Source organism: Haliotis rufescens, unplaced genomic scaffold, assembly GCF_023055435.1.
Source record: "Haliotis rufescens isolate VD_foot unplaced genomic scaffold, xgHalRufe1.0.p SCAF_17, whole genome shotgun sequence".
Lineage (NCBI taxonomy): Eukaryota > Metazoa > Mollusca > Gastropoda > Lepetellida > Haliotidae > Haliotis > Haliotis rufescens.
Window position 1 is genome coordinate 32,717,762 of NW_025963857.1, and position 27,486 is coordinate 32,745,247.

The window sequence follows — 27,486 nt, forward strand, 5'->3', positions numbered from 1 at the left end:
ACATACTCTAACTCGGATCTTTACCTCGTCCTCATTTCAGTCAGCTAGCTCTTGCGACAAGCATGCGGTACCTATTACCACACCCCCCCCCCCCCCCCCCCCCCCCACACACACACACACACAATTCTGCACACACAATTCTATCACAAGCATTTACAGATTAAAAACACAGCTATTAATTTCACCAACTGGTTTCTTGATAAGTGCTGATCAACAGAATCGAGCGATTTTTCAGACTTTAACCATATATATATATATGGTGTAAGTCGGAAAAATGACCTATAGTTGTGTCAGTTTTACTTAGTTAAAATGCACGTTCAGAAGGCTAGTGGATTTCTGGCTCAGAATCAACTGCAACACAAATATCACGAGGTCATTGTGATGCTTTAACAGAAAAGCCATTAGGGTTTAAATGTTTTTTATTATGCACATGTACTTGATGACCTATATATACACTTGGAAACATTCGTGACAAAACTATTACTTCTCACTCACACATGACCTTGAATGTAAAACTAACAATGAAGGTGCTAAGCCTTTTGTTTTCGTAGGTTTACAGATCCTTTGACCCAAAATACTGAGAAAATGGATAACAAAATTAACAAAAATATTTTGTTCCCTGCTCACCTGAAAAACCTTGGTATACAGAATAAAAATATTTTTCTAGAATGGTGCAACGCAGTTACGAGTCAACCAAGCCATCAAAACTCGCTATTTTGCAGAAGGAATTGCTTTTGCAATTTTAGGGTAGTAACTCCAGCTACCTTGCTTGGCATGTCAGATTTTATTTTTTTCCGAACTGAATTTTTTTTGGGGGGAAATCCGTAAACCAACAAAAATAAGAAAAAAAGGTCTAGCTGGACACTCAACAAAACTAACACCATGCACTGCAACAGAGAAAAAACCAACGCCCAACAATGACAAGTACAATGTACATGAATAAAAGTTATGCAACTTTCACATGGGCACTATCACAACGCAGTATTGACAGAGAGCACATACTGATAAACACCACATCAGTAATCTTGCATCCATTCTCAGCAATATTTCTTCTAGGCTAAATAATAATAGCCATGATAAAAATCAAGCTGAATGAATCCATTTATAAACATATTTTCTTAAATGAAATAACCTGGCAGTGTTTCACTAACAAACATGTTTTTGAGAGTGATGTCATGTCTTTTACTTTACTTTCTTTATAATTTAGGAGATTGGATGTGCTCAAAAGATTTTTGTGTGAACAGAATATAAGATAATAAAAGTTTAACAATGCGCTTGATCGTTTTCTAGTATGAAATGTTTATTCAAAAGGAATGTACTCATTTAAACAGAGTGATTTGGATGACAGGTATGATGAAATATATGTACATCCATAAACATGAAAAATAAACTGTCTAGGTATATTAATATGAAATATAGACTGGCACCAACAGGTAATATTCCAGACAGAATATATAAGGCCACACATTTTTTTATTTTTCGTTTCACAGGTTCACCACCCCTACAGAAAAGCAGCCCATCTCAGAAATAAACTAAACATAAAAATATTTATTTTAATTATGTATCCCCAAGTAATATAGAACCTCTTGTACAATATAAAATGTTATATATAAATTCAATATTGACATCACTTTCATAGATTCAAGAGGCAACCTGCTGTTTGAATTTCATATAAATAAATAAATATATAATTAACATTCATTTTTTTTAAATTTTTGCCGACCTTGTGTGGAAATGCTGGAATAAATCCGTGAAACATTAAATTTAAAATGTGTGGTCTAAGTGTGGTTTCACACTGGTGGGGGTGATCAGAATCAGGAATTGGTTTCATATGTTATGTCAAAGTGGGCATCAAACCCAGGCCTTCACTTTAACCACTCAACTACCCCACTCCACTACCCCACTGCCCCTGGACGTTTAAGGGATGCTCCGGTAACAGTCCCTGTACCAGGACATCAGTTGAAGATGAAATATACAATAATATTGATGACAGCACCAAGACGGCTCTGTGGAACACACACCAGATGAACTGCATTGACAAACATTTCATTAACATTCAACAATTAATTCGGATATCTGCATATACTCCCTTACCATACTTTCATTCATTTACAACAGGTCATTATCACCCCATCGAGAGAGAGGCTGTTTTCTGTCCGAGTCAGCCCTGTTCTAATTATGTAGTTCAATATGAGCCAGGCAAACAATCTCAGCTTAATGTGGGAGGAAAGCCCGAAGTGATGCAGGTCTCAGACATTTACCACTTCGGTGAAAACCCTGAATTGCAGCTCCTTAGACGACTGGGCCACTTGTCCACCCGGTTGATAGCATGAACAGATCCATGTCATGGGGGACTGATAACATACAATCAACCAAGTCGCACATAACTAGGGGATGCTAGGTTTGTTTTTGTTGTTCAACGCCACAATCAGCAATATTTCAGCTATATGGCAGCAATGATTGAGTCTGGACCAGACAATCCAGTTATTGACATTATAAGCATCAATCTACACAACTGGGATACAACGACATGCATCAACAAAGTCAGTTAGCCTGAACAACCAATCCGGTGGTTGCTTCTTACGACAAGCAGTCGCCTCTTACAGCAAGCATGGGTTGCTGAAGACCTATTCTCTACCTGGATCTTCATGGACTGGGATGCTAGGACAAGAATGGGGAACTGGGGTCCTCTTCTGATCCTGATTCCTAAGACCCAGAATTCCCATGTTCAGTTCATGAATCAGTTCAATGATTTACATTTAACACACAAAGTTCAAAATTCCAACCCAAACATCAACAAATACAAACAACAATCATTGCACACACTTCCAGCAATTCTTACAAATAAGGTACAATTGGCTACATGACTCTGAGTAAAGAACCAACTCTAAGCTGGTGGACTCGAGTATGGTCCAGTGTTTTTGCATACCACTTCAAGCACTATGTTGGAATAAACCGATCAAGCGCCATCAGGCTTTCACATAAAAAATGTGTGTGTCAGGCAAAGTAATATGAGTTTGTAGGTATGTCAGAATTTTCTTTTCATCCTGCTCTATAAAGGATTAGGGATTTGTTCAAAGGTCTGGGGTGATCATTTTCGAAATTCCCACCCCCAACAAATAAAAAGGATGCTTGCTTATTTTGCCAATTTTTTAATTTTGTTTCACCAAAGTGAGGCAGTAACAGTACAATTTGGAAGAGTCCATGCCATGCATTTGTTAACAGACAACAAATACGCTTTCCTGCATCACTTGAGATCAGCATCAGTTCCCACTCCAGCAGTCTCAGCGCTGATCTCATGTCTCTCAGTCTTGGGGACAAAGGAATTCTGGAGATAATCCTGAACCTCACTTAAGATCAGGATGATCAGCAGCTGAGAAAATGTACTTTGTTCTACTATCCGACATAACTTGTTGCAGCTGCAAATGCTTCTGCAGTACCAGTTTCAAGAGAGTCTGTTGGACATTTTGCACCAGTCGTCGTCACAAGCTTGCTCAAATTGCACATTAAGGAATATTGTGGAATTTATAAAAAAAACAAAGTTTCTAAACCATTCACCCTTGAGTTCTCCAAACATTTTTCATCTGACAATGCATTCTGTCAATAAGCATGTACCAGTATACTTGGCAAACATAAATGGGTCAATTTTTCTCATGGCCACTTTATTAAAACAATACAAACAGCAGCCACAGCAGGTGACTTGGAGAAGTACAATATTATTATCAGCAATATTCCAACTTTATGACGGCAGTCTGTAAATAATTCAGTCTGGACCAGAAAATCCAGTGATTGACATCACAAGCATCAATCTACACAATTGTGATACGATGACATGCATCAACAAAGTCAGCAAGCCTGACCACCAGCCTGCTTCTTATGACAAGCATAGTCGCCTCTTACAACAGACATGGGTTGCATAAGACCAATTCTAACCCGGATCTTCAGGGGTCGGAGAAGTCCAAAGATTTCCCAGCTGCAAGATCAGGGGAGGTCTGTTGTTTATGATAACATTCAACTTTGTAAGCATCATTTGTATAGTCCAATGAAGAATCAACATGAAGTCTTACTGACTAAATAAACATTATTTCCAATGTCAACAGGTTGCTATGACAACAAAAACAAACACAGAAATCAAACATTTACATTACACTTTCATAATTTAACAAATCTTAAGATGATCAGTTATAAATAAATCTCAGATTATTACAAACATTATTTGGAAGGGGCTGAGCAAAGATAGTAGAGGTCTTTATTAGAACCATAACCATCTATGAATGAACCTATTTGCATCAATGTATAGCAACCCAGATAAGTGATACTGGGTCTCAATGTGGCTAGGAACAAGAGTCTTATAGAGACTTGTACTCAGCTGTTGTCAAACCAGTGTTAGATCAACAAGATCACTGTTGGCAGCATTTGCTGTAAGGAATTGGTTTACTTCAAGGTTGACAGATTTGTTTCAAGAATCAAATGGTGCTAGGATGAAATATAAAAATATTTTTTAAGTCATCTCTCAAAACAAGTCAGAAGGTGAAGTGTCTCCTTCAGTTAGCGAGTGAGTCAATGAGTTGGGTAAAACCACGCTTTGAACAGTATTTTAGTTATATCACGGCATGTCAGCTTAATGTGGAAGGAAAGACTGAATATGTAATGTCCTAATGCTATGAAACTAGGTTCCTGTCTCATTCATATGCATGAGTGAATTGGGTTTAACACTGCTTTTATTTAGGCGTTCAGCTTAATGTGGTAGGAAAACCCCAAGTGATGCATGTCTCAGGCGTTTACCACTTTGGTGAAACCCAGGAGCACGGGTATGGTGCTGATAAACCAAGAAACATAATCAGGGCGAACCAGGATTCGAAGCCACAATCATAGGTTTCTGATAAGACCAAGGGACGAAACTCTGCACAGCAAATTGTGGGGCCTTAGACGACTGGACCACCCGTGCCCCTTATCTCAATGAAGATCAAATGATTATGTCCTTTCTGAAAACAATCTACTTTATATCATCTTTGTTACATGTGTCGGTAGACTCAGCAGTATGACAAATAAACTATCCTCTAGACTTCAAATCTCACTCCACTTCTGGGATATTATTATATCCAAAATCATAATAGTGAGTGAGTGGGCTTGGACAGTATTCCAGTTATATCACAGTGTGTCGGCTTAATGTGGAGGAAAAGCCTGAACTGATGCATGTCTCACACGTTTAGCATTTTGGTGAAACCCATGAGCACAGGTATGGTGCTGACAAACCTAGAAACATGAGCATGGCAAACCAGGCTTTGAACCCACAATCCTTAAACAATACTACAAGCCAAAACAAGCTGGAAATTGTGAAACACAGATGACAATAAAGATTTCTTGTTCATTCCAATTTGGTATTTAAAGAATCTGTCCAAGGAAATGAAGCATGGCCTTATTACATGTACATTTAATACAAGTTCCCATGATTTCTATCCAGAACTACAGGTTCAAAACTAAAAAGTGCCTTGCTCATCTCTATAAAGATGAGAATAACTGTCACTTTAGTCTGTGTCATAACTATTGTTTTGGAACTATGAGAAATATTTGTATCAATTCACTTGTAACAATATTGGACATTTTCACAGCTTGATTGGGTTGGGAAATCAATTTGAATAAGTTCTCATGCATTTTCTTTCAGTTATCACCCAAGTTTTGACCTCTTCCCCAGTTATGGCCCCTGCGATTATCACCCCCGTCATCCTGTCGCCGTCTGCTTGATGGCGCCATTCCAAAACCTGCAACGCCTCCTCTCCTGTTTGGGAAGTAGTTGTATCTGAAAGAACAAGGTTATATAATATATATATGATATGCTTGTATACAACATAAATGATATATGATATGCATATAAATAATTATATGAATAATGTAAAATAATTACATGTGACACATACAATATTTCTCCCATTCGTAATTTAAGGATTTCTATAACATTACGTAAAGTATGATTAGTATATTAATGAACCACTGCATCCATGCATCACTATTCACACTTCCATGCATCACTATTCACACTTCCATGCATCACTATTCACACTTCCATGCATCACTATTCACACTTCCATGGATCACTATTCACACTTCCATGCATCACTATTCACACTTCCATGTATCACCATTCACACTTCCATGCATCACCATTCACACTTCCATGCATCACCATTCACACTTCCATGCATCACTATTCACACTTCCATGCATCACTATTCACACTTCCATGCATCACCATTCACACTTCCATGCATCACTATTCACACTTCCATGTATCACCATTCACACTTCCATGCATCACCATTCACACTTCCATGCATCACTATTCACACTTCCATGTATCACTATTCACACTTCCATGGATCACCATTCGCACTTCCATGCATCACCATTCGCACTTCCATGCATCACCATTCGCACTTCCATGCATCACTATTCACACTTCCATGCATCACCATTCACACTTCCATGCATCACCATTCACACTTCCATGCATCACCATTCGCACTTCCATGCATCACTATTCGCACTTCCATGCATCACCATTCGCACTTCCATGCATCACCATTCACACTTCCATGCATCACCATTCACACTTCCATGCATCACCATTCACACTTCCATGCATCACTATTCGCACTTCCATGCATCACCATTCACACTTCCATGCATCACCATTCACACTTCCATGCATCACCATTCACACTTCCATGCATCACCATTTGCACTTCCATGCATCACCATTCGCACTTCCATGCATCACCATTCACACTTCCATGCATCACTATTCACACTTCCATGGATCACTATTCACACTTCCATGCATCACCATTCACACTTCCATGCATCACCATTCACACTTCCATGCATCACTATTCACACTTCCATGCATCACTATTCACACTTCCATGCATCACCATTCACACTTCCATGCATCACCATTCACACTTCCATGCATCAGTATTCACACTTCCATGCATCACTATTCACACTTCCATGCATCACCATTCACACTTCCATGCATCACCATTCACACTTCCATGCATCACCATTCGCACTTCCATGCATCACTATTCACACTTCCATGCATCACCATTCACACTTCCATGCATCACCATTCACACTTCCATGCATCACCATTCACACTTCCATGGATCACCATTCGCACTTCCATGTATCACTATTCACACTTCCATTAGGGCTGCAACGATACACCTAGGTCACGATACGATACGTACCTCGATACTTACATCACGATTCGATACGTATCTTGATACACATAGTGACAAGAGAAGACAAGAGATGAATGAATTAAACTTAGTTTATTAAAAATGAAAAATTAAATGAGAGTGACCGAATGTTCATAAGTCATAAAATATATACTGTAATGAGTATTTTAACTTAATGAATCATCTGCCATTTCCATGTAATGGCTAGCAAACACAAAAGTTACAGTCCTACATATTTGTGAGTTGTGACTAGATGGTAGGAGTAAATACTAAATGTACCAGTGTCCAGTAACTAATGATTTGCCATTTTCATGTATAAAGGCAAAAAAACAATTAAAAATAATTAGATATATAGCAACAGCCATGTTATATACCATTTGAAAGGTCTTATCCTAGTGTTTATAAATATGAAAGTTATGTTTATCACATTATTTAAATAATGCATTGACAACTTAATTAAGTTTGTTGTAAAATATAAAAATATGTAAGTTAACACATTCATAACGTCCAGATTAAGGACCAGGGAAGCAACAATTTGACGATTTTGGGCAAATATAAGTTTCAAAAAATCTAAAGAATTTCATTGTTTACGTAATTGGAAAGTTATTTTAAAAAGAATTATGAATAGTATCTGTTTTCACTCATTTCCAAATAACAGCGGCAGTCCGCTTAGTAACATGAAGAAGTTGTGTTATTCTGAACGTTTTAAGCAGGAAATCGCGATCTGTATTAAAAATATGGAGCTTCGTGGATGTATCATGCTAGGTTACAAGCTGTGACAAAGAGTTTTCATGCATATATTTTGGCATTGAACATCGTGTCCGAGCCGGGAATTCGAGGCGAGGAAAGCCGAGATGTCATTTGACTAACATTACACGCGATCGCACGAAAAGATGGAAATAATAACTTAGCTGTAAGTTTGACCACTTTTAGATATATTTTTGTTGATTTTATTTACCACTTTGTATAATTATTTAGTTAAAGATTTGCTTGAAACGTCTTTGTTATGCTCTTTGACATGTTCGATGTGCACCCGTTGTCGAAGTGTGTGTCCGAGAATTATATCTTCAATAACATAAGCGGGAAATAGTGAATAACTTTTTAAGCTATCGATAAAAAATGATAAATGGAAATAAAATACGTATTTCAGACATTGTGAGATGTGATAGATTTAATAAATGAATGGTATGACAGGTAGGTCCATAAATATATATACTATTTTGGCGTGACTAAGGCTTGGCCGGTTAACCGGCCTACGGTGCCTGGGGACTCGATGCTTCTTGGCCGGTCTACCGGCCTACAGTGTTGAAAAAAAGTTAAAACACATTTGAAACGTATCTGTGATGAAAGTTTATTTACAAAAAAAAGACGTACGTAAATACATATTTCTTTGAAAAAACGTATCGTGAAAAATCGAGATACAGCACCTCACAAATCGCACACCGTATCGTATGGAGTGAATCGCGATGCATCGGTGTCCCGGGATATCGTTTCAGCCCTAACTTCCATGTATCATTATTCACACTTCCATGCATCACTATTCACACTTCCATGCATCACCATTCACACTTCCATGTATCATTATTCACACTTCCATGTATCATTATTCACACTTCCATGCATCACTATTCACACTTCCATGCATCACTATTCACACTTCCATGGATCACTATTCACACTTCCATGCATCACCATTCACACTTCCATGGATCACCATTCACACTTCCATGTATCACTATTCACACTTCCATGCATCACCATTCACACTTCCATGTATCACTATTCACACTTCCATGCATCACCATTCACACTTCCATGTATCACTATTCACACTTCCATGTATCACTATTCACACTTCCATGCATCACCATTCACACTTCCATGCATCACCATTCACACTTCCATGTATCACTATTCACACTTCCATAGATCACTATTCACACTTCCATGCATCACCATTCACACTTCCATGGATCACCATTCACACTTCCATGGATCACTATTCACACTTCCATGTATCACTATTCACACTTCCATAGATCACTATTCACTTCCATTTATCCTGTGTTTGTTGTCTGATGCCGCACTCAGCAATATTCCAGCTATATGATGGCGGTTTGTAAATAGTCGCGTCTGCACCAGACAATCCTGTGACTGACACCATGAGCATCAATCTACTGGGCAGTTGTGATACAATAACAGGCATCAACCAAGTCAGCGTGTCTGACCCCCTACCTATTCCTCTTTGTGGCTTCTTATGACAAGCATAGTCCCCTCTGCTTTAGACAAATTCAAGACTATTTACACTTCCATGTATGACTAACTATTCACTCTTCTATGTATGACTAACTATTCACTCTTCCATGTATGACTAACTATTCACTCTTCCATGTATGACTAACTATTCACTCTTCCATGTATGACTAACTATTCACTCTTCCATATACGACACTATTCACTCTTCCATATATGACACTATTCACAGATCCATGTATGACTATCTATTCACACTTCCATGTTTGACTAAACTATTCACTCTTGCATGAATGACAGGCTATTCACATGTCCATGTATGACTGCTTAACAAAACAGATTTATTTACAGGACAACTACTCACAGAAACTGTGGCACATTCAAGAGCCTGGCTCCACCGAAGTCCTGAGGGTACTTGAACATGAGGAAGAAGTAGAGATGCCCCACGATGATGCCGATCAGCTCCAACATGCCTCTGCAAAGGAAGGGTAAGTTGTGTAAATGTACCATTAACAGAATGATATCAACTTCCATTGCTATGGTATAACAATGACAAAGCATAAATATTTCTGATGTGAGGGATTTATTGAGCTTTGAAGATTAAGTGCCCGTGACAGGCAAATTGGAAAGAAAACAATAGTTTGACGAAAAATTGGATTTTGCTCAAGTCCTTATTGTGCTTTATTTAGAGATATTTTAACAATAATGTATTAACGCTATTTTCTCTTTAATTACTGTTAATCGCCTGGTAATAAATTAAATGCATGGCACCTTCGAAATGCTAACATATTTGCAACAATTAGAATACCAGGTAACCTGAATTCAGAAACTAGTAATTCCTCTTTGGGAAGTCATACTGACATCCGCTGTAGACCATGGCCAAATACCAGTCACCGAGATGCTCCAATAAATCTGTGAGTCAACACAGGTCAGGGAGTGAGTGAGTGAGTGAGCGAGTTTGGTTTTACACCGCTTTTGGCAATATTCCAGCAAAATCACGGCAGGGGACACCAGAAATGGGCTTGTGCCCATTTGGGGAATTGAACCCCGGTCTTCACCTTGACGAGTGAACACTTTAACCACTAGGCCCTTAATGTGGGAGGAAAGCCTGATGACAATTACGTTGATGTCCCGGAGCTTGTGTATGGTGCTGACAAGCCAAGAATCATACTCATGCAATTTCACTCAAGGCCACAGGATTCTTGCATACCAAAGGGACACAACCCTGCACACATAACTGCAGCAGCTTGGACAATTGTGTCCCCCTCAACTCTTTCTCTCGTTGTTAGTCGCCCGAAAACTATGTCGCAACTCCAGGAAAAGGGCTTAGGGTATAGTAAAAGGTGCCCCTGTTAAGGTTGGTCAGGACACTGGAAAAAACATTTTTAAGGAATCCCATTCAAATCAGATCTTAGTTCTCACTACTGCCATACAAAGATCTGAGGACATCTCATTACAGGTCACATCAGAATGACCTCATACAAACTTTGACCAATGAAATGACTAACAAGAAGTCGGCATTTGCAAATCAGAGCAGCTTTCTCGAGGTGTAGGGACTACTTTCAAACTATGAACAGTGTATGCTTCGAAATATATCTTGAGAAAGTTCATGATTCAAAGTGCAAAACGTGAACAAAAGAACATTCTGGAATGTCAAATAGATTGTCGAGATTGTATGGCAGTACTTTCCATGGACTATGAGGGGCCTCTTCAGTTCAAATGTTTATCCCACTGAATCGAGAGATAGACGATTTTGACATTTCAGTTATACAGCCTGTTGCTGTTGAAAACCGTGTGTTAACCTTTTCGATAAGAAAAAACATTCCTCCTGTCACATTCCTGATCTGGTAAGTGATGCTCTGATTGGTTGGTTGAAAGGTCGTTCTGACATGACCCGTAATCGGATGTCCTCAGAACTTTGTTTAGTGGAAGTGAGAACTAAGATCTGATTTTAATGAGATTGCAGGGGTGGGGGCGGCTTAGTATTATTTGGTAAGAGACAGTTCTGAGCCTCCAACCTACCCGTCAGCAATGATCATGTTGAAGGCCAGGAGGACCCATGGCAGGTACATCGCCTGTCGACAAAGAAACATCACGTATAATACGAGGCAAGACACAACATTGCACAAACAAGCAAAGTTACCAAAAACATTCTCAATATCCAAATGTGTTTGGGCAGAATGAATTAAGAACTTCATCCCTGACCACATCACAATAAACATCACATCATTTTATTGTCCAAAAGTACCAACAGACAAGAGTGAGTGAGTGAGTTGGGTTTAACGCCGCTCCTAACATTATTCCAGTTATAGCACGGCGTGTCAGCTTAATGTGGGAGGAAAGCCCGAAGTGATGCAGGTCTCAGACCACTTTGGTGAAACCCACGAGCACGGGTATGGTGCTGACAAACCTAGAAACATAATCTTGGCGAACCGGGATTTGAACCCACAATCATATGTTTCTGGCATGTCCAGGGGACGCAACTCTGCACAGCGAATCGCAGCGCCTTAGACAACTGGGCCACCCGTGCCCCCCCAACAGACAAAAAAATTGTTTTGTCATCCTATCTTTCCTTACTTGATGAAACATGTCATTAACAGTCCTATGAAACAGTCATGCTTCATGTGAATCACATCCATTATAGATTATATCAAAAACTATGAAATTATGTGAAAGTAATCCAAAGATTTGGTTGTTTTGTTTGCATTTAACATTGCGCTTCACAATATTCCAGCTGCATGACATAGGCCAGTAAACAATTGAGTCTGAACCAGACAATCCAGTAAACAAGGATCGATCCATGCTGTCAGGGTACAATGACATGCAATCAACCAAGTCGCCGAACCTGACCACCAAATCCATTTGGTTGCCTCTAATAACCAGCATAGGTTGCTGGGACCTATTCTAACCCAGAATCCCCATGGGGTCCATATGTTTGGTGAAGTGAACATTCAGCATGTCTTACCTTGAAGCGAGTACCGAACCAGAAAGTGACGATGGTATCCTTATTGAGCTGGCACCAGACATACAGGACGCTGAGCACCATGGGATCCATTAGCAGCTGGAAAACACAACCGGCATACTTATCATGGACGTATCTAGGATTCCAGACAACAATGGACTAAGGTCCCTTTGGAAGGAAATTGATTTTTTGGTTCAAAATTAGGAATTTTTATTTTCTTAAGTTCAAATGTATTGTAATCAAATCAATGCAATTATGCACCCTCCTCTTATTTGGTCCTTTTAGCATGTAAACCAAAACATAACATTAGTTAAAGGTGAGGTGAAATTTGTTTTAACGCCGCGTCCAAGATTATTGCACTTATATAGCGACGTGCATGCACGTGAGGCTGCTTGTACTAGTCCGGACTGATGCCAATTTATAGTGCTAGTTCACTGAAATACCATGGCGCAGTCTAACATAAATACCCCACTCAGACAAAGTAAACTGATTCCGAGCCGATCAGTCCTGGTTTTAGCCCCTTTATGCCGAGCGCCAGACAGGGTAACAAGTACCATCTTTTAACATCTTTAGGTATGACGCAGCCGGGGATCAAACCCTGGACCTTCCGCTTTACCACTAGACCATGGAGGCGGTCCACGTTAGGTATAGCTTAACTTGATGTGGGAATTCCAATTTGGAACATTTGCTGCAGACTAGGGCACAGGCCCTTGCGTCGTTGCCTAAATATTTCTAGACCAGTTAACATCACGAGTGTCAGAAATGCACCATCCTATATCTTTAACCAAGGTCAGACACTCCATACAGCATTGCTCACCTTGCATCCCTCTTTCTAAAGTAAAATCGCAAAGCATTCACAAAAACTTCATATCTACCTTGTCTTGGGGGATTGTTCTTTCAATTCCAACACATGACATACCCTAATTCTTTATTGCTATGAAATAATACCAACCGAAAGCTGTCAACTCGCCACTTTGAAGCTAGAATGGGAATGAGGAGAGTGTTGATAAGCAGCTTTCTGATAGGTCGATAATTTTAGCTTATGGGGAGAACACTTGAACCGCGGAAACAGTAAACAAGTAGACAGCTGCTCTCTGATTGTGTATTTCCAACACTCATGATATCAATTGATGTAGAAATATTTAAGCAATGACACAAGGGTCTGTGGACTAGGGGTGACATTTGGTCTCTGAGCAGGTCTAGATACATTCACCAAATAATTCAAAATGACAAAGTGACAAAATGACTATACTACAATTTTCAGTGGAAAGACAATAATTTCTATTTCATGGCTGGGGAAATACAAAATGTACAACTTACCATGAGGCCTGACATCAGTCCAATGATCTGTCAGATGGTTAAGGAACATATTTTCCTAGTTTGTCTCACTTGTGTTATATATATTTATATATTACCATCTACTATCAACACTGGAATCATCACCATCATCATCAAAAGGATACAGTTAGGCAAATCCAGTTGAATATGAGCATGAATAGGTAATCAGCTGGTTTTCCATCAAACACCCCTGAAATGTACAAGAAATAGAGCTGAAATAAAGATACATATTCAAGCACTTTTCCTTAATAGCAAAGAAACATGACAGTTCTGTCAATGTGGGTGTAAGCTAAAACGACACCTCAGCACAACGTCACTGATTTCTCGGGCGAAAACGGGCCCTCATTTGGCGAAAACAGCCACTACTTGACAGGCGAAAACGACAACTCAATTATTAATAAAGATAGTGAGTGAGTGAGTGAGTTGAGCTTAACGCCGCTTTTAACAATATTCCAGTTATATCGCGGCAAGTCAGCTTAATGTGGGAGGAAAGCCCGAAGTGATACAGGTCTGAGACGTTTACCACTTCGGTGAAACCAACGAGCAAGGGTAAGGTGCTGACAAACCTAGAAACATAATCGGGGCGAACCGAGATTCGAACCCACAATCATAGGTTTCTGGCGTGCCCAAGGGACGCAACTCTGCACAGCGAATCGCGGCACCTTGGACGTTACCTAGTCTAAAGGTCATTTATTAATTGTCCTCCCATCCTCCATCAATGTCAAAACTATACTGTCAGGGTCGACATCCTCTACCCAAGGGCTTCCTGTCTACAGTCCATGTCTGCCACAGAATACTTCATTTCTAACAATACAAGTCATCAGTGTTCAAATTAAGCATGAGTGAATGAGTCTGGGTAAACAACGCTTTGAACAATATTCCAGTTATAACACAGTGTGTCAGCTTAATGTGGGAAGAAAGCCCCAAATCACCTACAAGCAGGGGTATGATGCTGACAAAGCTAGAAACCTAATCGGGCGAACCGGAATTTAAAGCCACAATCATGGGATTCTGGCATACCCAAGGGACACAACTCTGCACAGCAAATTGTGGCGTCTTAGAGAACAAGGCCACCTGTGTCCCAAAAATTAAGAAAGGATTCTTGCCATAGCCTTCAAAGAAATAAGATAAGATTTGGGGTGGTCCCTAGATTCAAATGCTACAGGAGCAAACTTCAAGGACCTCGATTTCAAACAATGCAAGTTCATACAATGTTCACAACTTACCTGTTTCCAGTCTGGTAGAATATGAATACAAGAAATAGAGATTCATCAAAAAGTGAAACCCCCGTGGGCCTGATATTGGGTAGTACAGCACAGCAGTCAGAGGTCTCCATATCTACAACACATAAGCAATACTTCTACCATGATATTTTGGAAAATAGAATTGGTCACAAATGCACAGTTGCAGTTCTTACATAATTACTATAATCTAAGTATCAACTGTTGTGTAAATTTGGGCAGAAAACATGTTAGGAATCGACTACGCGTGTGTATTGAAATTTTCATTGGGACAACAGAGAACATGATCATGATAATCGAGGATTTCAAATAAATACATAAAAAATACTTAAAATTCTACGAACTTCAACGGCGAATTTGAGTACAAACGTACCTGGAATCTGTAAATGAAGGGTTCGAATTGAAGAATGAACCAAAGAGGGCTCAATATACCAAGCTTTCCGACTAAGGGCACCACAACTGATCCTGTAAACCAGTATCTTGTCATCTGCGGTATGCTGCGATACCAGTCTCCAATGTCACTTGAAGCCATTTTTGTCAATATATTAGGTCGCGCGTGCTGAAAAAGGTGTTGTTTCTCTCTAGCGTGAATGTAAATGAGAGAAGCTAGCAAGTAATGCTAAATCTACGTGGCCTTCACACAGTAACTTGCAACTCACTCAACGTGAACGGAAGTAATGTGGTGTGATAATTTCCAAACAACACATTCTGAAATGTATCAACATTTCTAATTTCTCGGCGATTATTTTAGAAGCATTGCACTATTTCTGAATAATAGAAATATGTAAAGATGGAAATAAATATTCATTATGTTTATTTATACCTGGTAAGCGGCAGTGGTGAATGTTACGAGTGTGAAATATTTCTTATTAGTTGTAAGAACATACTACTTAAGTATTTACAAAAGAGAAAACTACAGACGCAAAATAAATTTTGATCAATTCTGTAAAAAAAAGAACAAGTTAATTAGTTTGGGATAGAAACATATTTTTCACTACAAATTAAATAACATAAGTCATTGCTTTAATTTTGATTATAAACGAATAGGCGATTGTTTGGTTAAAATTTGCTTTGAAATTCTTTATTTCGTTTTAGGAAATATATAATCAACCATCAAAACAAACGCGCCATATTGAAAAACAAGTTCAATCACATCAAACACGGATTTTGACAAACAAGTGGTTTTATAAAGCAATGCAGAATTAACATACACAAAATTTGATAGACCATTGATCGCGGAGGGGAAATAACAAGAATATCGTACCATAAATGTCCAGAAAGTGTGGGAAGAAGAAAGTGATCATGTTCATTCTTGTTGTCAATGTAAATCCCGATGAAATGTTATTTTGAAGATTTGCATATATGACAGCAATGGGTAGATGATGCAGATTGGACATCCGAAGTGCACACAACACAGTTGATCAGGAAGCTAGAAGAAAATATTCAAGATGCAGACACTGGACGTATGCAAGAAAACATCAGGCAAAATTTGGCATCGAAAACCGACGCCATCAAGTGATAATGGGTATGCATTGCAAAAACATAAAAAAAATGAAATTTGTTATCTGGAAACAGAGAAATGAAGTGGGGAGTATTGCATTTTACCATTTTTCGGATTGCAATTAGCACAGCATGGAGGATGCAATTGGCGCTGATAATTAATCTACTTAGCCAAAAAAAAATCATGGAACCATGGGTTATATCACAAGTATCTCATTTACCAAGTCATCAGCACCCGACTGTTTACTTTATATGTGTGCAGAGTAGCAACACTGGATACAAAATGGTACTGATTTTGCTCAAATGACATTGGATTCATTCGTTAAGAGATTGCTAACCCATACCCTAACTCACACCTAACCCTAAGGATCGTAAAGAGGTCACTAGAATATTTGATTGGCAATGGGCGCCCAACCCTGAGTGTCATGAAGGGGTGTTTGATCAGAAAGGGGTACCTAACCCTGGTGTAACACAAAAATATGAAAGACTATGTTGCTATATACATTTTTATATTCCAACAAAAATATATAAAAGTTCCAAAGTACACTGTAACCAAAAGAACTGAATGTGAAACTCACTAAAAGGCTAAATTGTTCAAATTTGTAGTTATTGTCAGTGGCAGCTAATGATTGATCTACAAGTAAGAAATATCAAGTCATGGCCAGTTTGGAAGAGCAGGAGACAGCAGCGAATAGAGCTTTCAAGAATGGTTTTGTAAACTTTTACTAGAATTATTTTCCCATCTTTTGCACATGAGCATCACAGGCTTAATGGGATAATACAGATTTCTGAAAGGTGTCTGTACTGATATTAGAGCAACAAAAGGGCAATTTGAGACATTTTTCGTCCTGACTGATTTCTCATCTACTCACCAAGTGCAGTTCGGATTCCATTGTGGACATCATTTCATAACACATGAATTAGTATGTACTGGTGGACCCAGGTGGCCTAGTGGTTGCTGCAATTTATCCTGGAGAGTTGTGTCCCTTAAATTTGCCAATATCCACCAGGTACTGCTGATGGTTGGTTTGGATCCAAATACACTCCAATTATGCTGTTCCTGGTTTGTCAGCACCATACCTTTGCTTACAAGTGGGCGCAGAGCATGCATAAGCGGACAACGTGAATGTGACAAGCATGATAAACTTTCCTTCTTCATTTAGACGACACTTTAGAAAGTGATAAATGAAATATTTCTCAAAGCGACAATAAACTAAAATCTCTGTCATGAAGAAAAACATAATATTCAAATGTATTGATCACATTTTTTGTGTTTTTGATGTTACCATGGTTACCCTTCAGGTTGATGCTGAGAGTGAGCAGCAGTGTCACAGGGGCACTGTCAACTCCATCACACACAGTTCGCTTCCTACATGCTGCATTTGATGCAACAGGAGACAGTTTGCTGGCAGGCGATCACCAAGGAAACATCTTCATGTTTGACATTAACCGAAACAGGTAATTCCTTTTCTATCCCTAGGATCTGGGGCTTAAAAATGCACATATTCCCCATAATATTCTTTATTAAGAATACCTATTCTTGTCCTGCTGGTTATTATCAGGCTCGTTCAGTATGCTTATTGCAAAATATGTTATCACCAGTGGTTTTATATTAAACATTTAGTATTTAATGTATGTTGAGATAGGTTTCTTCTCTATTCCTTTTCAGTAAATTTTATGTAAACTTTGTAGATATGAAAGAGAGTATGTCAAATCTTGTCAAGTATATCTTTATGTGATTAGTTGTAATCTCGTCTGACAAAGTCATCTTCCTGAGGCAAGGGAGTCAACTGACTATAAAAGTCCAGTTTCCATCCTTTCCAAACAAAGCTGGAATTTCAGAGTTATATTTTGGCTGGACTAAGGAGCCTATCCATAGTACATGTACAATCAAAATCGCAAACAAGTTGAAACAACATTGTGACTGCCATAAAATGTTTGGTCGACTGCATGATTTGCAGAGCATGTGGAGAGTCAATTGGTCGTTGACAGATATTTCCAAATCTTTTCATCTTTTTAATCAAGATGCTCAAGTGATTTGATGCACTTTGTGAGGTAAGACCATTTTTAAAAATATATATATCTTGATTATCTATCAGATCGTCTTGACTGGATGCCGCTATTTTGTTTGAAACAAATGCAAGTGATATGAGAGGTTCAATCTGATTGGTCAATAGAAGGGACATAGCTCGTAATAGCCATATGTGGCGGTACAATCAAGCTATGAAATTCCAGCCTAGTTCGACAAGGGTTGAAACCGGACTTTTATAGTCAGTTAACTGCCTTGCCTCAGGAAGATGGACAAAGAAAATACACAACCTCGTTGAAATTATTTCTTTGTGAGCTATGCTTTAGTTAAATATTGTGTCTTCAAGAAAAAACTAAATAATTTTATATCAGGTTTAGAATATGAATGTGTGAAGCTGTACACAAATTCACAAGTTGAGGCAGGTGAACTCAAAAACATTTTGATAAGACCTGTTAATGATTATCATGATTATGCTCATGAGTAAACGAGAAATACTTGATCACTTTGCTGTGCTTGCTCTGTGTTTATACAAGTATCTAGTTTGTCATGAAATGGTCATGCTTCGACATTGATCAACTATTTTTATTCAGATGAAACCATTTCACTTGTTTCAGGTTTTCCTTGGTACAAAAAACAGGTCACCCATGCACAGCTCTTGCATTTTCTCTCCGAAGAAGAACAGAGTTCCTTGTTGGCCTGTCTGATTACTCCTTGAAGTGCTTTGATACAGGTGTGTACATGGTGTACTGTACACTACTATGTACATGAGAAGTCATAGGCTGTGAACAGCTTACCAGTCATGTATTATCTTCTATGGCAGGCATGTAATTGTATACTGAATCTATATCTTCTTGTAGTCCAAGTTAGGAGGCAGGTGGAAAAGTGGTCTTTGGCGTGAGGAGTGTAACAATATATATTGAACTATCGATGTATTGCAATTGATTGTTTGATATCGATAGGAATTTAAAGATGCTAATGATGTTGTTAACAGAATGCATAACAATCAATAGTTTGAATAGTCTCATTTTGTATAAATGAAACATAAATTATGCTTCAGAAATGCTTACAGTCAAATTTCAAACCTGCCATGATTTCATAAGCAAGGATTACGACAACTTCAAATTAAAGTTACTTCCCTTTGGTTTGAGAAGTGACAGGGAGGTAAATGGCCAACTTTTACATTATCAGCAGTACATTTTCCATTTCTATTACATTAAAATATGTTATCAAGTTGATTTGATACTATTGCAATACAGTCCATAGTGAAAATGCCCTTGCAGTCATACCTCATACAGGGCCATTAATTTCCTTTGCAGAGATGTGATGTAGTCGTACTGGTTGTAGGTCATCCAAGATTTGCTCTGATTATGAGCCTTGGTCTGTCAGGTCAGGGCACAAAAACAACATACACTGATTCCTTGCAGTGTTTTCATATTTCTGTAATAACTAAATCATAGAGGAATGGCTGTGAATCACAGAATGAGCGACCCAGGAGTCAGTGTTTAATACAGCAAAGGTAGAAAATTAAATCTTGGTCAAGCAAATCAGTGGTTGATGGCATGAGCAACTAAATGTCAGGGTCGATGATACACAATCAGTGTGACCAGCCAACACTCATTTTAGTCCAGCATGTAGTACCAGGGTTATATCCTGACCTGGAATTCCGGTGGGTTAATCATCAACACCTGAGCAGACTTCCAACTGGGATACATTTAATTTCATATTCTAACGATTTATAATAAGTGATTCCTTTTTTTCCACACACAGATACCAAAGATCTGGTAGCCTGGATGAAGGGCCATGAGTCGGCCATACACAGTATTTCTGTCCATGCCTCTGGCCGCTATGCCTTGACCACATCGGCGGACGTTGCTCATCTCTGGGATCTGGACACCTTCCAGAGGAAGAGGAAGCTCAACATCAAGGAAGATGTTGGTGTGCTGCAGGTCAGTCATGGGAAGGGGGTTATAAGATGCAGCCCAAAAAAGCGACAAGCATCAAAACTATCAAAACTTGTAGTCTAGGTTTCTTAAACATATAGCAGCTAAAAGATAATCAGGTAGGTGTATGGCGCTATGCAGAATCAATGAACACACAGATTCAATAATTAAATAGTTATTATAAGAATTATACCTTAAAACACTATCCAACTAGGACTTCTTTTGACATTGTTTGTAAAGGATTAAGTAATTTTGCTTTAACTCTTGTGAATAGTGTTATGTACATGTATACACATGTCAAACATCATCTTTATTCATTATTTCGGAAGCCATGCAGTCGTGAGATCAACCATAAATACAACAGATCTGAGAACTATGCCCTGAATCTGAGTGCTACAATGGACTTAGTCTAAAACTAATATCATGAATATATTTAACTACATTTTCAATTTATCCTATTTCACACTATACCATTGTTACTTCTTCAATTCTGGTGTAGAAACAATTCAAAACAAGTTTCCAGCTTTAAACAAAAACACCTCACCCAACACATCCCAGTCGTCACCATGCCCACCACCACACACAATGGGCTGCACACCACCTAATTCCTATACGACCTAATCACATGACGTCCCCAACATACTTATCTCTTTCATCTCGCCCTGGTGTGTGGATGTATTTATACATATATATTGTTTTATTCTGATTGTCTTTCTCAATAAACAACCGCAAATACAGAAAGAAATGTTATGGATCCACAATGCTCTTCTCGTGAGAAATGCAAGCATACTTTCTCTGCATATGACCGTTGATCCCTTTGCTGTGATTATTGTGGTCTATGCTCCTATGAAGACGGTTGTGACAAGTGCAGACAAGGAATTAAAACTTTACCTTCGTAAGTGTCAAAAGTCTACTTACAATCACCAGTCCAAATATGTGCTGAAGGATTTAGACCATGCTCCTTCTTCAGCTATGAGAAACCTAAACAGAAAATATTATGGACAATTACCATACCTGCTTCATCGTCTATCACTTCCAATTTATCTACCATTACCATGCTCTCGGTCGAGGAGGATGCAGTTTCTGACTCCTTTCTCATGGTTCTCGCGACCGTGCCCTGTGCTCATGAGAAGGAGGGGTCGGTAGCTACAGTTGTCCCGCCTTCAGCGTCATATGGTACAATCTCATATCCACTATTAGTGATGCCGAATTACAAGCGATGAATACCCTGAGAGCTTCTGTAGAAAGTCAGCTTTCCTCCCCCGTAGATAATTCTGGTAATCCATGCAACCATGCCCTCCTCTACAGTCATCAGACGACAGACGCAGGAGTGAGCATGTGGGACTCTCGCCACAGAGATGGAACAATGGACATAGATCGAACGATTGACATGGATTGAAAAAATGTCATGGATCGAGCAATTGTCATGGATCGAACAAATGTCATGGATCGAACAGTTGTCATGGATCGAACAATTGTCATGGATCAAACAATTCTCAAGATCTAACAATCGACATGATTTGCATGATTGCTTTGGATCACCTGATCGACGTGATTCGGACAGTCGTCCTGAATCGAACAATCCAAATAGATCAGACGATTGACTTGGATCAAACAATCATCAGGATTCATGTACTCGATAAAGTTCACCTGATCGACAGTATTCAAACAGTCGCCTGATCGACATAATTCAAACAATCAACGTGGATAAACAGATCGACTTAAATTGAACAATAGAGTCATTGAAATGATTCGGACTCTCGACATGACTCCATTGATCAACATGGCTTTACAGATCGAATTAGCTCTACTGATCAATCTCGATACCCCTAACCTAGAAATATTACCAATGTTTTCCCTATCAATATGGTTCTACTGGTGAACACCCCTCACTATGGATCAAGGGATCGACACTTTCTGTTGGATTGCACGTACGACATCAATACCTCTCGCCTAGAGGTCGACATTCTTCTGAGGATAGGCATACCGGTACTCCTTCCCAGGAACAGTGCAATCAACAGGATCAACCTATCCTACCTACATCTTGGGACCATCGCACCTAATCTTCAGGGTTGTCTTCCAATGACTTTCAGACTCTTGTCCAAGCTGTGACTACAACCCTTGAAGAGTGCGCCTCAGTAGTCGTGTCAAAGACCCGTAAGGGTATGGCAGATGTTCCCTCTTCCCTGCCTAAGCGCACTCAATCTCTGTGGTTGTGATTTATGGCTTTGACAAAGCATCAAAAGAGATGCCAAGCTGGCCCACTTTGCATCCATTGTGTGATACTGTCTTGTTGAACCTAATGGATGGAGAAGGGGTTATCCCCTCTCATAAACAGGGTAGGTTAAATGGAATAGGCTTCCCCTAGTTCAAAGCTATGCAGTCGTTGAGTAGATCAGCATCCTGTTAGAAAACTACAGGAGTTACCCGATATCTTGTTGTATCAAGGTTTTTTTAGTAAGCAACCAATACGAGAGTCTGTCTATTACGACACTAAACATTGTAACAATCTTTGGATTGGATCATAGTTTTGGACCAGCTTCCTTGTGTACGTTTCATGGTTGAGGTTCGTACCCTGACTATGGTATGTGGATAAATGCATAGTGTGTGATAGGATGAGTATATAAACCTACAATTTATTGTAAAATTTTCAATTTCGAAAATATGAATCATTATGAGCCCCATGGTTGTCAAAGTGTAAAGTGTACAACATGTACATGATAATGTTTACACGTGATCACTGAATTTGAGCTTCTCAATTTTTCAATACATTGACACTTATAAATGATTCTGATTAATTTTGTTTGAACTTTTCCCTTCCAGGTGTTCTTCCTGCCACTGAGCAACACAATCATAACTTGTTTCCGTGACGACTCAATATTTGCATGGGAGTCCGAGACTCTAGATTGCAAGTTCCAGCTGCCGGTGCCTCCTGGCAACAGTCCACAGTACCGAGCATTTGCCGCCACCAGGTACAACAGTAGCCTCCCCTTATTCAGATTTTATCCAAGTGCAAAGTATACATTATGCACTTAAAGAATAAAAATTGAGGCAGATAATATGCACTTTAAGTCCCATGTATGGCGCTTTTAAATCATTTATACTCATTCAATTGTTGTATTCATGATAATTTAAACTGACACTTCTGTTCTGATAAGAAATACAATCAAGGTTCAGCCTGCCTATTTCTGTATTTTTCATTTACCGTTTTCAACGTAATAAGCGCCCAGGGCGCTCTCAAAATTAGAAATAGGGGGCTCTTATTTGAATATTATTTTGGTGAAAAACAACAGAGTTGAAAGATCGTAAATTTCATGGTTTATACAGGCAGCCTGAAATGTATATATACGACAGATATATTTTTCCAGAAATTAATTTCCCATAATTAAGGATGCATATAACACATGTTGTATACACAAATAAATAAGTCTTGTGTACATTGATCAATCGGAAGGGGTGCTAATTGGGATTGTTCACTAGCCAATATATTAGCAAATATCGCCGTGGACGCTTATTAGAGCGGGGCACTTATTACATCGAATACGGTAATCATAAAGAATCGTTTCAAACATGGAAGCCACCATGTAATATGAGCAGGCCTCAGAAAATGTGCAGTGTCAGGATGTCATTAATATCCTTGACTGTCAAGTGTGCTTCAGGTGTGCCAGCCAAGGGACATCAAGCAGGTTACAGCTGTCAACCTGGGACTCCAAAATAGTTCCTGTGATTCCTTAGGCCTAACATTGTTAGACCCTGGTAAAGATCTGTGTATACATGTATCAGTGGTTGTGTGTTACAGAGATGGACGTGTCCTGGCAGCAGGGGGGCGGTCACGCTTCGTTCACCTGTGGTCTCTCGACACGAGACGGCTCCTGCGTATAGTGGAGCTGCCCACCAAGGTGACGTCCGTCAAGTACATGGAGTTTGTCCCAGACAACTTTCAAGGTGGAGTGGATCAGGTATGCAGTACATCACTAATATTAATAATAGAAATAATGAAAATAACAGCATTATGGATGTTGACTCCTTTCCTGACATCAGATTATGGTCGACCGCCTCCGTGATCTGACACACTGTGATCATGATATGACTGGAAATGTATTGGTTAGTTGGGTTTAACGCCGCTTTTAACGGTATTCCAGTTATATAGCGGCGTGTCAGCTTAATGTGGGAGGAAAGCCCGAAGTGATGCATGTCTCAGACGTTTACCACTTCAGTGAAACCCACAAGCATGGGTATGGTGCTGACAAACCTAGAAACATAATCAGGGCGAAACGGGATTTGAACCCACAATCTTAGGTTTCTGGCATGCCCAAGGGACGCAACTCTGCACAGCGAATCGATTGTCTTAGACGACTCAGCCACCTGTGCCCCCGGAAATGTATTGGTGTTAAAGTGGTCAAAATTATGGAGGGTCCGTGAGATTTACTGCTATAGAATTTCAATCTTTAACTTACAACATAAAGGTTACGACAAGGACCCTTGGACTTTCAAGCCTAATTTCAAACCCTGGTATATCCATTTGTGTATCAGGTCCTGGGAGTGCTGTGTCAAGATGGAATAATGAGATTCATCAACATAGACACGTGTAAGCTACTGTTTGACATTGGCACAATGGAGAACCGTGTGTGTAATGCCTCCATCAGCGCCAATGGTCGGTATGTTGCCGCAGTGATGGATGATGGTAACCTTCATCTGTACAGTGTGCCAGCTCTCTCCTCTGAACTCAATAAGGTAAGTCAATGGTGCAGATTCTAAAGACGTGTATTAATATTATAATAACATGATGTAGAAATACTTGACAATTTTGTATGGATAGCAACTTCTTTTATTCTATAAAAATAAAAGAAGTTGCTATCCATAAAAAAGTGCCATGTATACTTCTAAATACCTATCAATGACTTCATAATATAGAAAGTCAATAATTCTAATGAAACTCTCCTGGAGGAGAGTCAGATTTGAATTGATCCCAACCAACTTGTGCTTGTTGTGTGAGACAACTTTGTGGATCAGGCAGTGAAACTTGGTGACTTGCTTGATTGATTGAAGAGTTGTGCCTTCAAAGTATTGAGCGTTCTTCACCATATTGATCACAGGATGTTTTGGCCCAGATTTGATTATTTACAGGCCACCATATATTGCTGAGTGCAGAGTAAAATAAAATATGGCAATATATGATAAAGGAAGATAGTAAAATTGTTGGTTTCTTCTTGGCATTTTTTTCTAAAACGGGATATTTATGCATCACTAAATGCATGTTAGTGACAACCACTGGCCTTGCAGGTTATAGTGAGCTTCTGACATATCCTCAGACATTGGCATTTAGTGATATAGCTGTGAAATCACAGACATGTATTGCTCCATGATAGTATGTATTTAGCACTCTGATGGATCGTGTGCAATGTCAGCATCAGACTTAAGTAGAACTTTATGAAGGCGTGAATCGCTGCTGTGTATTAGCATCCAGTGGTTGTATGGTAAAGGCGGAGCAATAAATGGCTATGATTGTCACAATATGGGTGAAATATTGCTGATGTGACGTTAAATATTAACTCACTCACTTACTCACTAACTCACATAGCTCTAAATTTGCAGCTACATGTACTACTGGAAGTATTGAGAGTGAGCTACTGTGAATTTCAGAAATATGAGACCTTTGTTGTATGAAGATTGTGCCATTTTGATAGGGATGAAACTTTTGAAATTCTTTATCCGAGAAATTTGGTGTTTCAGCCACCAGCTCCCCTGGTGAAGGTCGTGGCCTCAAACAAAATGTCGGACACAGTTTCCACTGAAAATGACAATGAGGGGAACCTTCACAAGTCTTCCACATCCTTCTCACGCAGGAGGCGACCAAAAGGGCGACGAACCCAGGATGAGGATGACACAGTCAGTAGACAGTCACAGCTTACAGTTGGCATGGATTTAAGAAATGAATGTAAACTCTCTGTGGCCAAACCTGGTTAGAGGAAGCTCTTAGATAGTCATACACAGTGTCAGGATACACTAGGTTCCTCCATCACCCGTGAATACATACAGAGGCTTTGTAGTGTAGTAGTGATGTGTAGCTTTAGTGAACTAATGACATGAGGCTGTGTATAAATCACGGAAGTCATATGAGCCCTACTCTGTCCAGAATTGGGCAAAATTGGTTCCAATACACCATTTATTTCGAAAGAGCTTGACAAATGAATATTGATGGTCACAGTGTGTAACCTGGTTCAGTGTGTTTCATTGTACCCTGATGGTGTCTGTCATGTGCCTGGTGGATGGAATATTGTGGACTGGTGACAATCAAAGTTCACTCATGACATTCATCAAAGTAGACCTGGACATGAATTGGGGATTTAGTGATTGTATTCTGTTGCTTGGGCGTTCTGTTTTTTTGTCAGTTGATTTCAAGTTATATGAGAAAAAACAACTTTGGACAATATTTAGTGGTTGCGTCCCAGGAATGTGTAAGCATTATGAGTTTGGAGGACAAACTACTTCAATCTGATGACTGCTGCAACTACTTTAGAATTGGCAGTTGATACTCTCAATGAACACACTTCTCCTTGACCCTCTCTTAGTAATGGGTGTACACAAGAAAACTACATCAAACCATCAACTGCCAAGACTACGAACATTAAACATAATATCCTGCCAAAGTAAAAATTGTCTGATTTTCATTAATTCATTGATAATTAATTTAAAAGTTGAGGAGAAAAATAATATTTTCTTCCAACCACCTACATCAAACATTTTACCAACCACCTAATAAGGAATAAAACCTAAAGGCCTTTTTTGTAGCATCTGTTTAACTAACTAACCTTGAGAGGATTTTCTGCTGTTATATTCTGTACATGTATGGCAGACTTGGTTATTAGATTCAAATATTTCAGGCAAGTCTACCAGAAGGCCTGGACATGGACAAGCTGAGTGCTATTCTGAAGGAATTCGGGGAATACCCTTATAAATACAGGTAGGCTGCATTAGT

The 27,486-nt window shown here is 39.2% G+C and overlaps 2 protein-coding genes across 2 annotated transcripts in view; one reads left to right on the plus strand and one right to left on the minus strand.

The window, feature by feature from the left end:
* Nucleotides 1-401: 401 nt before the first annotated feature.
* On the minus strand, nucleotides 402-15,711 carry LOC124142569 (derlin-1-like). Its single transcript, XM_046511129.2, has 8 exons — nucleotides 15,412-15,711; nucleotides 15,024-15,135; nucleotides 13,923-13,987; nucleotides 13,780-13,806; nucleotides 12,463-12,558; nucleotides 11,520-11,572; nucleotides 9,862-9,972; nucleotides 402-5,800 (listed from the first exon to the last, which is right to left on the minus strand). The coding sequence occupies exons 1-8, from the start codon at nucleotides 15,568-15,570 to the stop codon at nucleotides 5,662-5,664; spliced, it is 762 nt and encodes a 253-aa protein (XP_046367085.1). The 5' UTR covers nucleotides 15,571-15,711; the 3' UTR covers nucleotides 402-5,661.
* A 449-nt stretch (nucleotides 15,712-16,160) lies between these two features.
* Nucleotides 16,161-27,486, plus strand: part of LOC124142570 (TBC1 domain family member 31-like) — a 34,222-nt gene continuing 22,896 nt past the window's right edge. Inside the window, exons 1-9 of the mRNA XM_046511130.2 lie at nucleotides 16,161-16,563; nucleotides 17,841-17,996; nucleotides 19,182-19,297; nucleotides 20,335-20,513; nucleotides 23,331-23,479; nucleotides 24,307-24,466; nucleotides 25,041-25,241; nucleotides 26,241-26,396; nucleotides 27,392-27,471. Coding sequence (XP_046367086.2) covers nucleotides 16,487-16,563; nucleotides 17,841-17,996; nucleotides 19,182-19,297; nucleotides 20,335-20,513; nucleotides 23,331-23,479; nucleotides 24,307-24,466; nucleotides 25,041-25,241; nucleotides 26,241-26,396; nucleotides 27,392-27,471 — 1,274 coding nt within the window. The 5' untranslated portion in view covers nucleotides 16,161-16,486. The remainder of the gene's footprint in view (nucleotides 16,564-17,840; nucleotides 17,997-19,181; nucleotides 19,298-20,334; nucleotides 20,514-23,330; nucleotides 23,480-24,306; nucleotides 24,467-25,040; nucleotides 25,242-26,240; nucleotides 26,397-27,391; nucleotides 27,472-27,486) is intronic.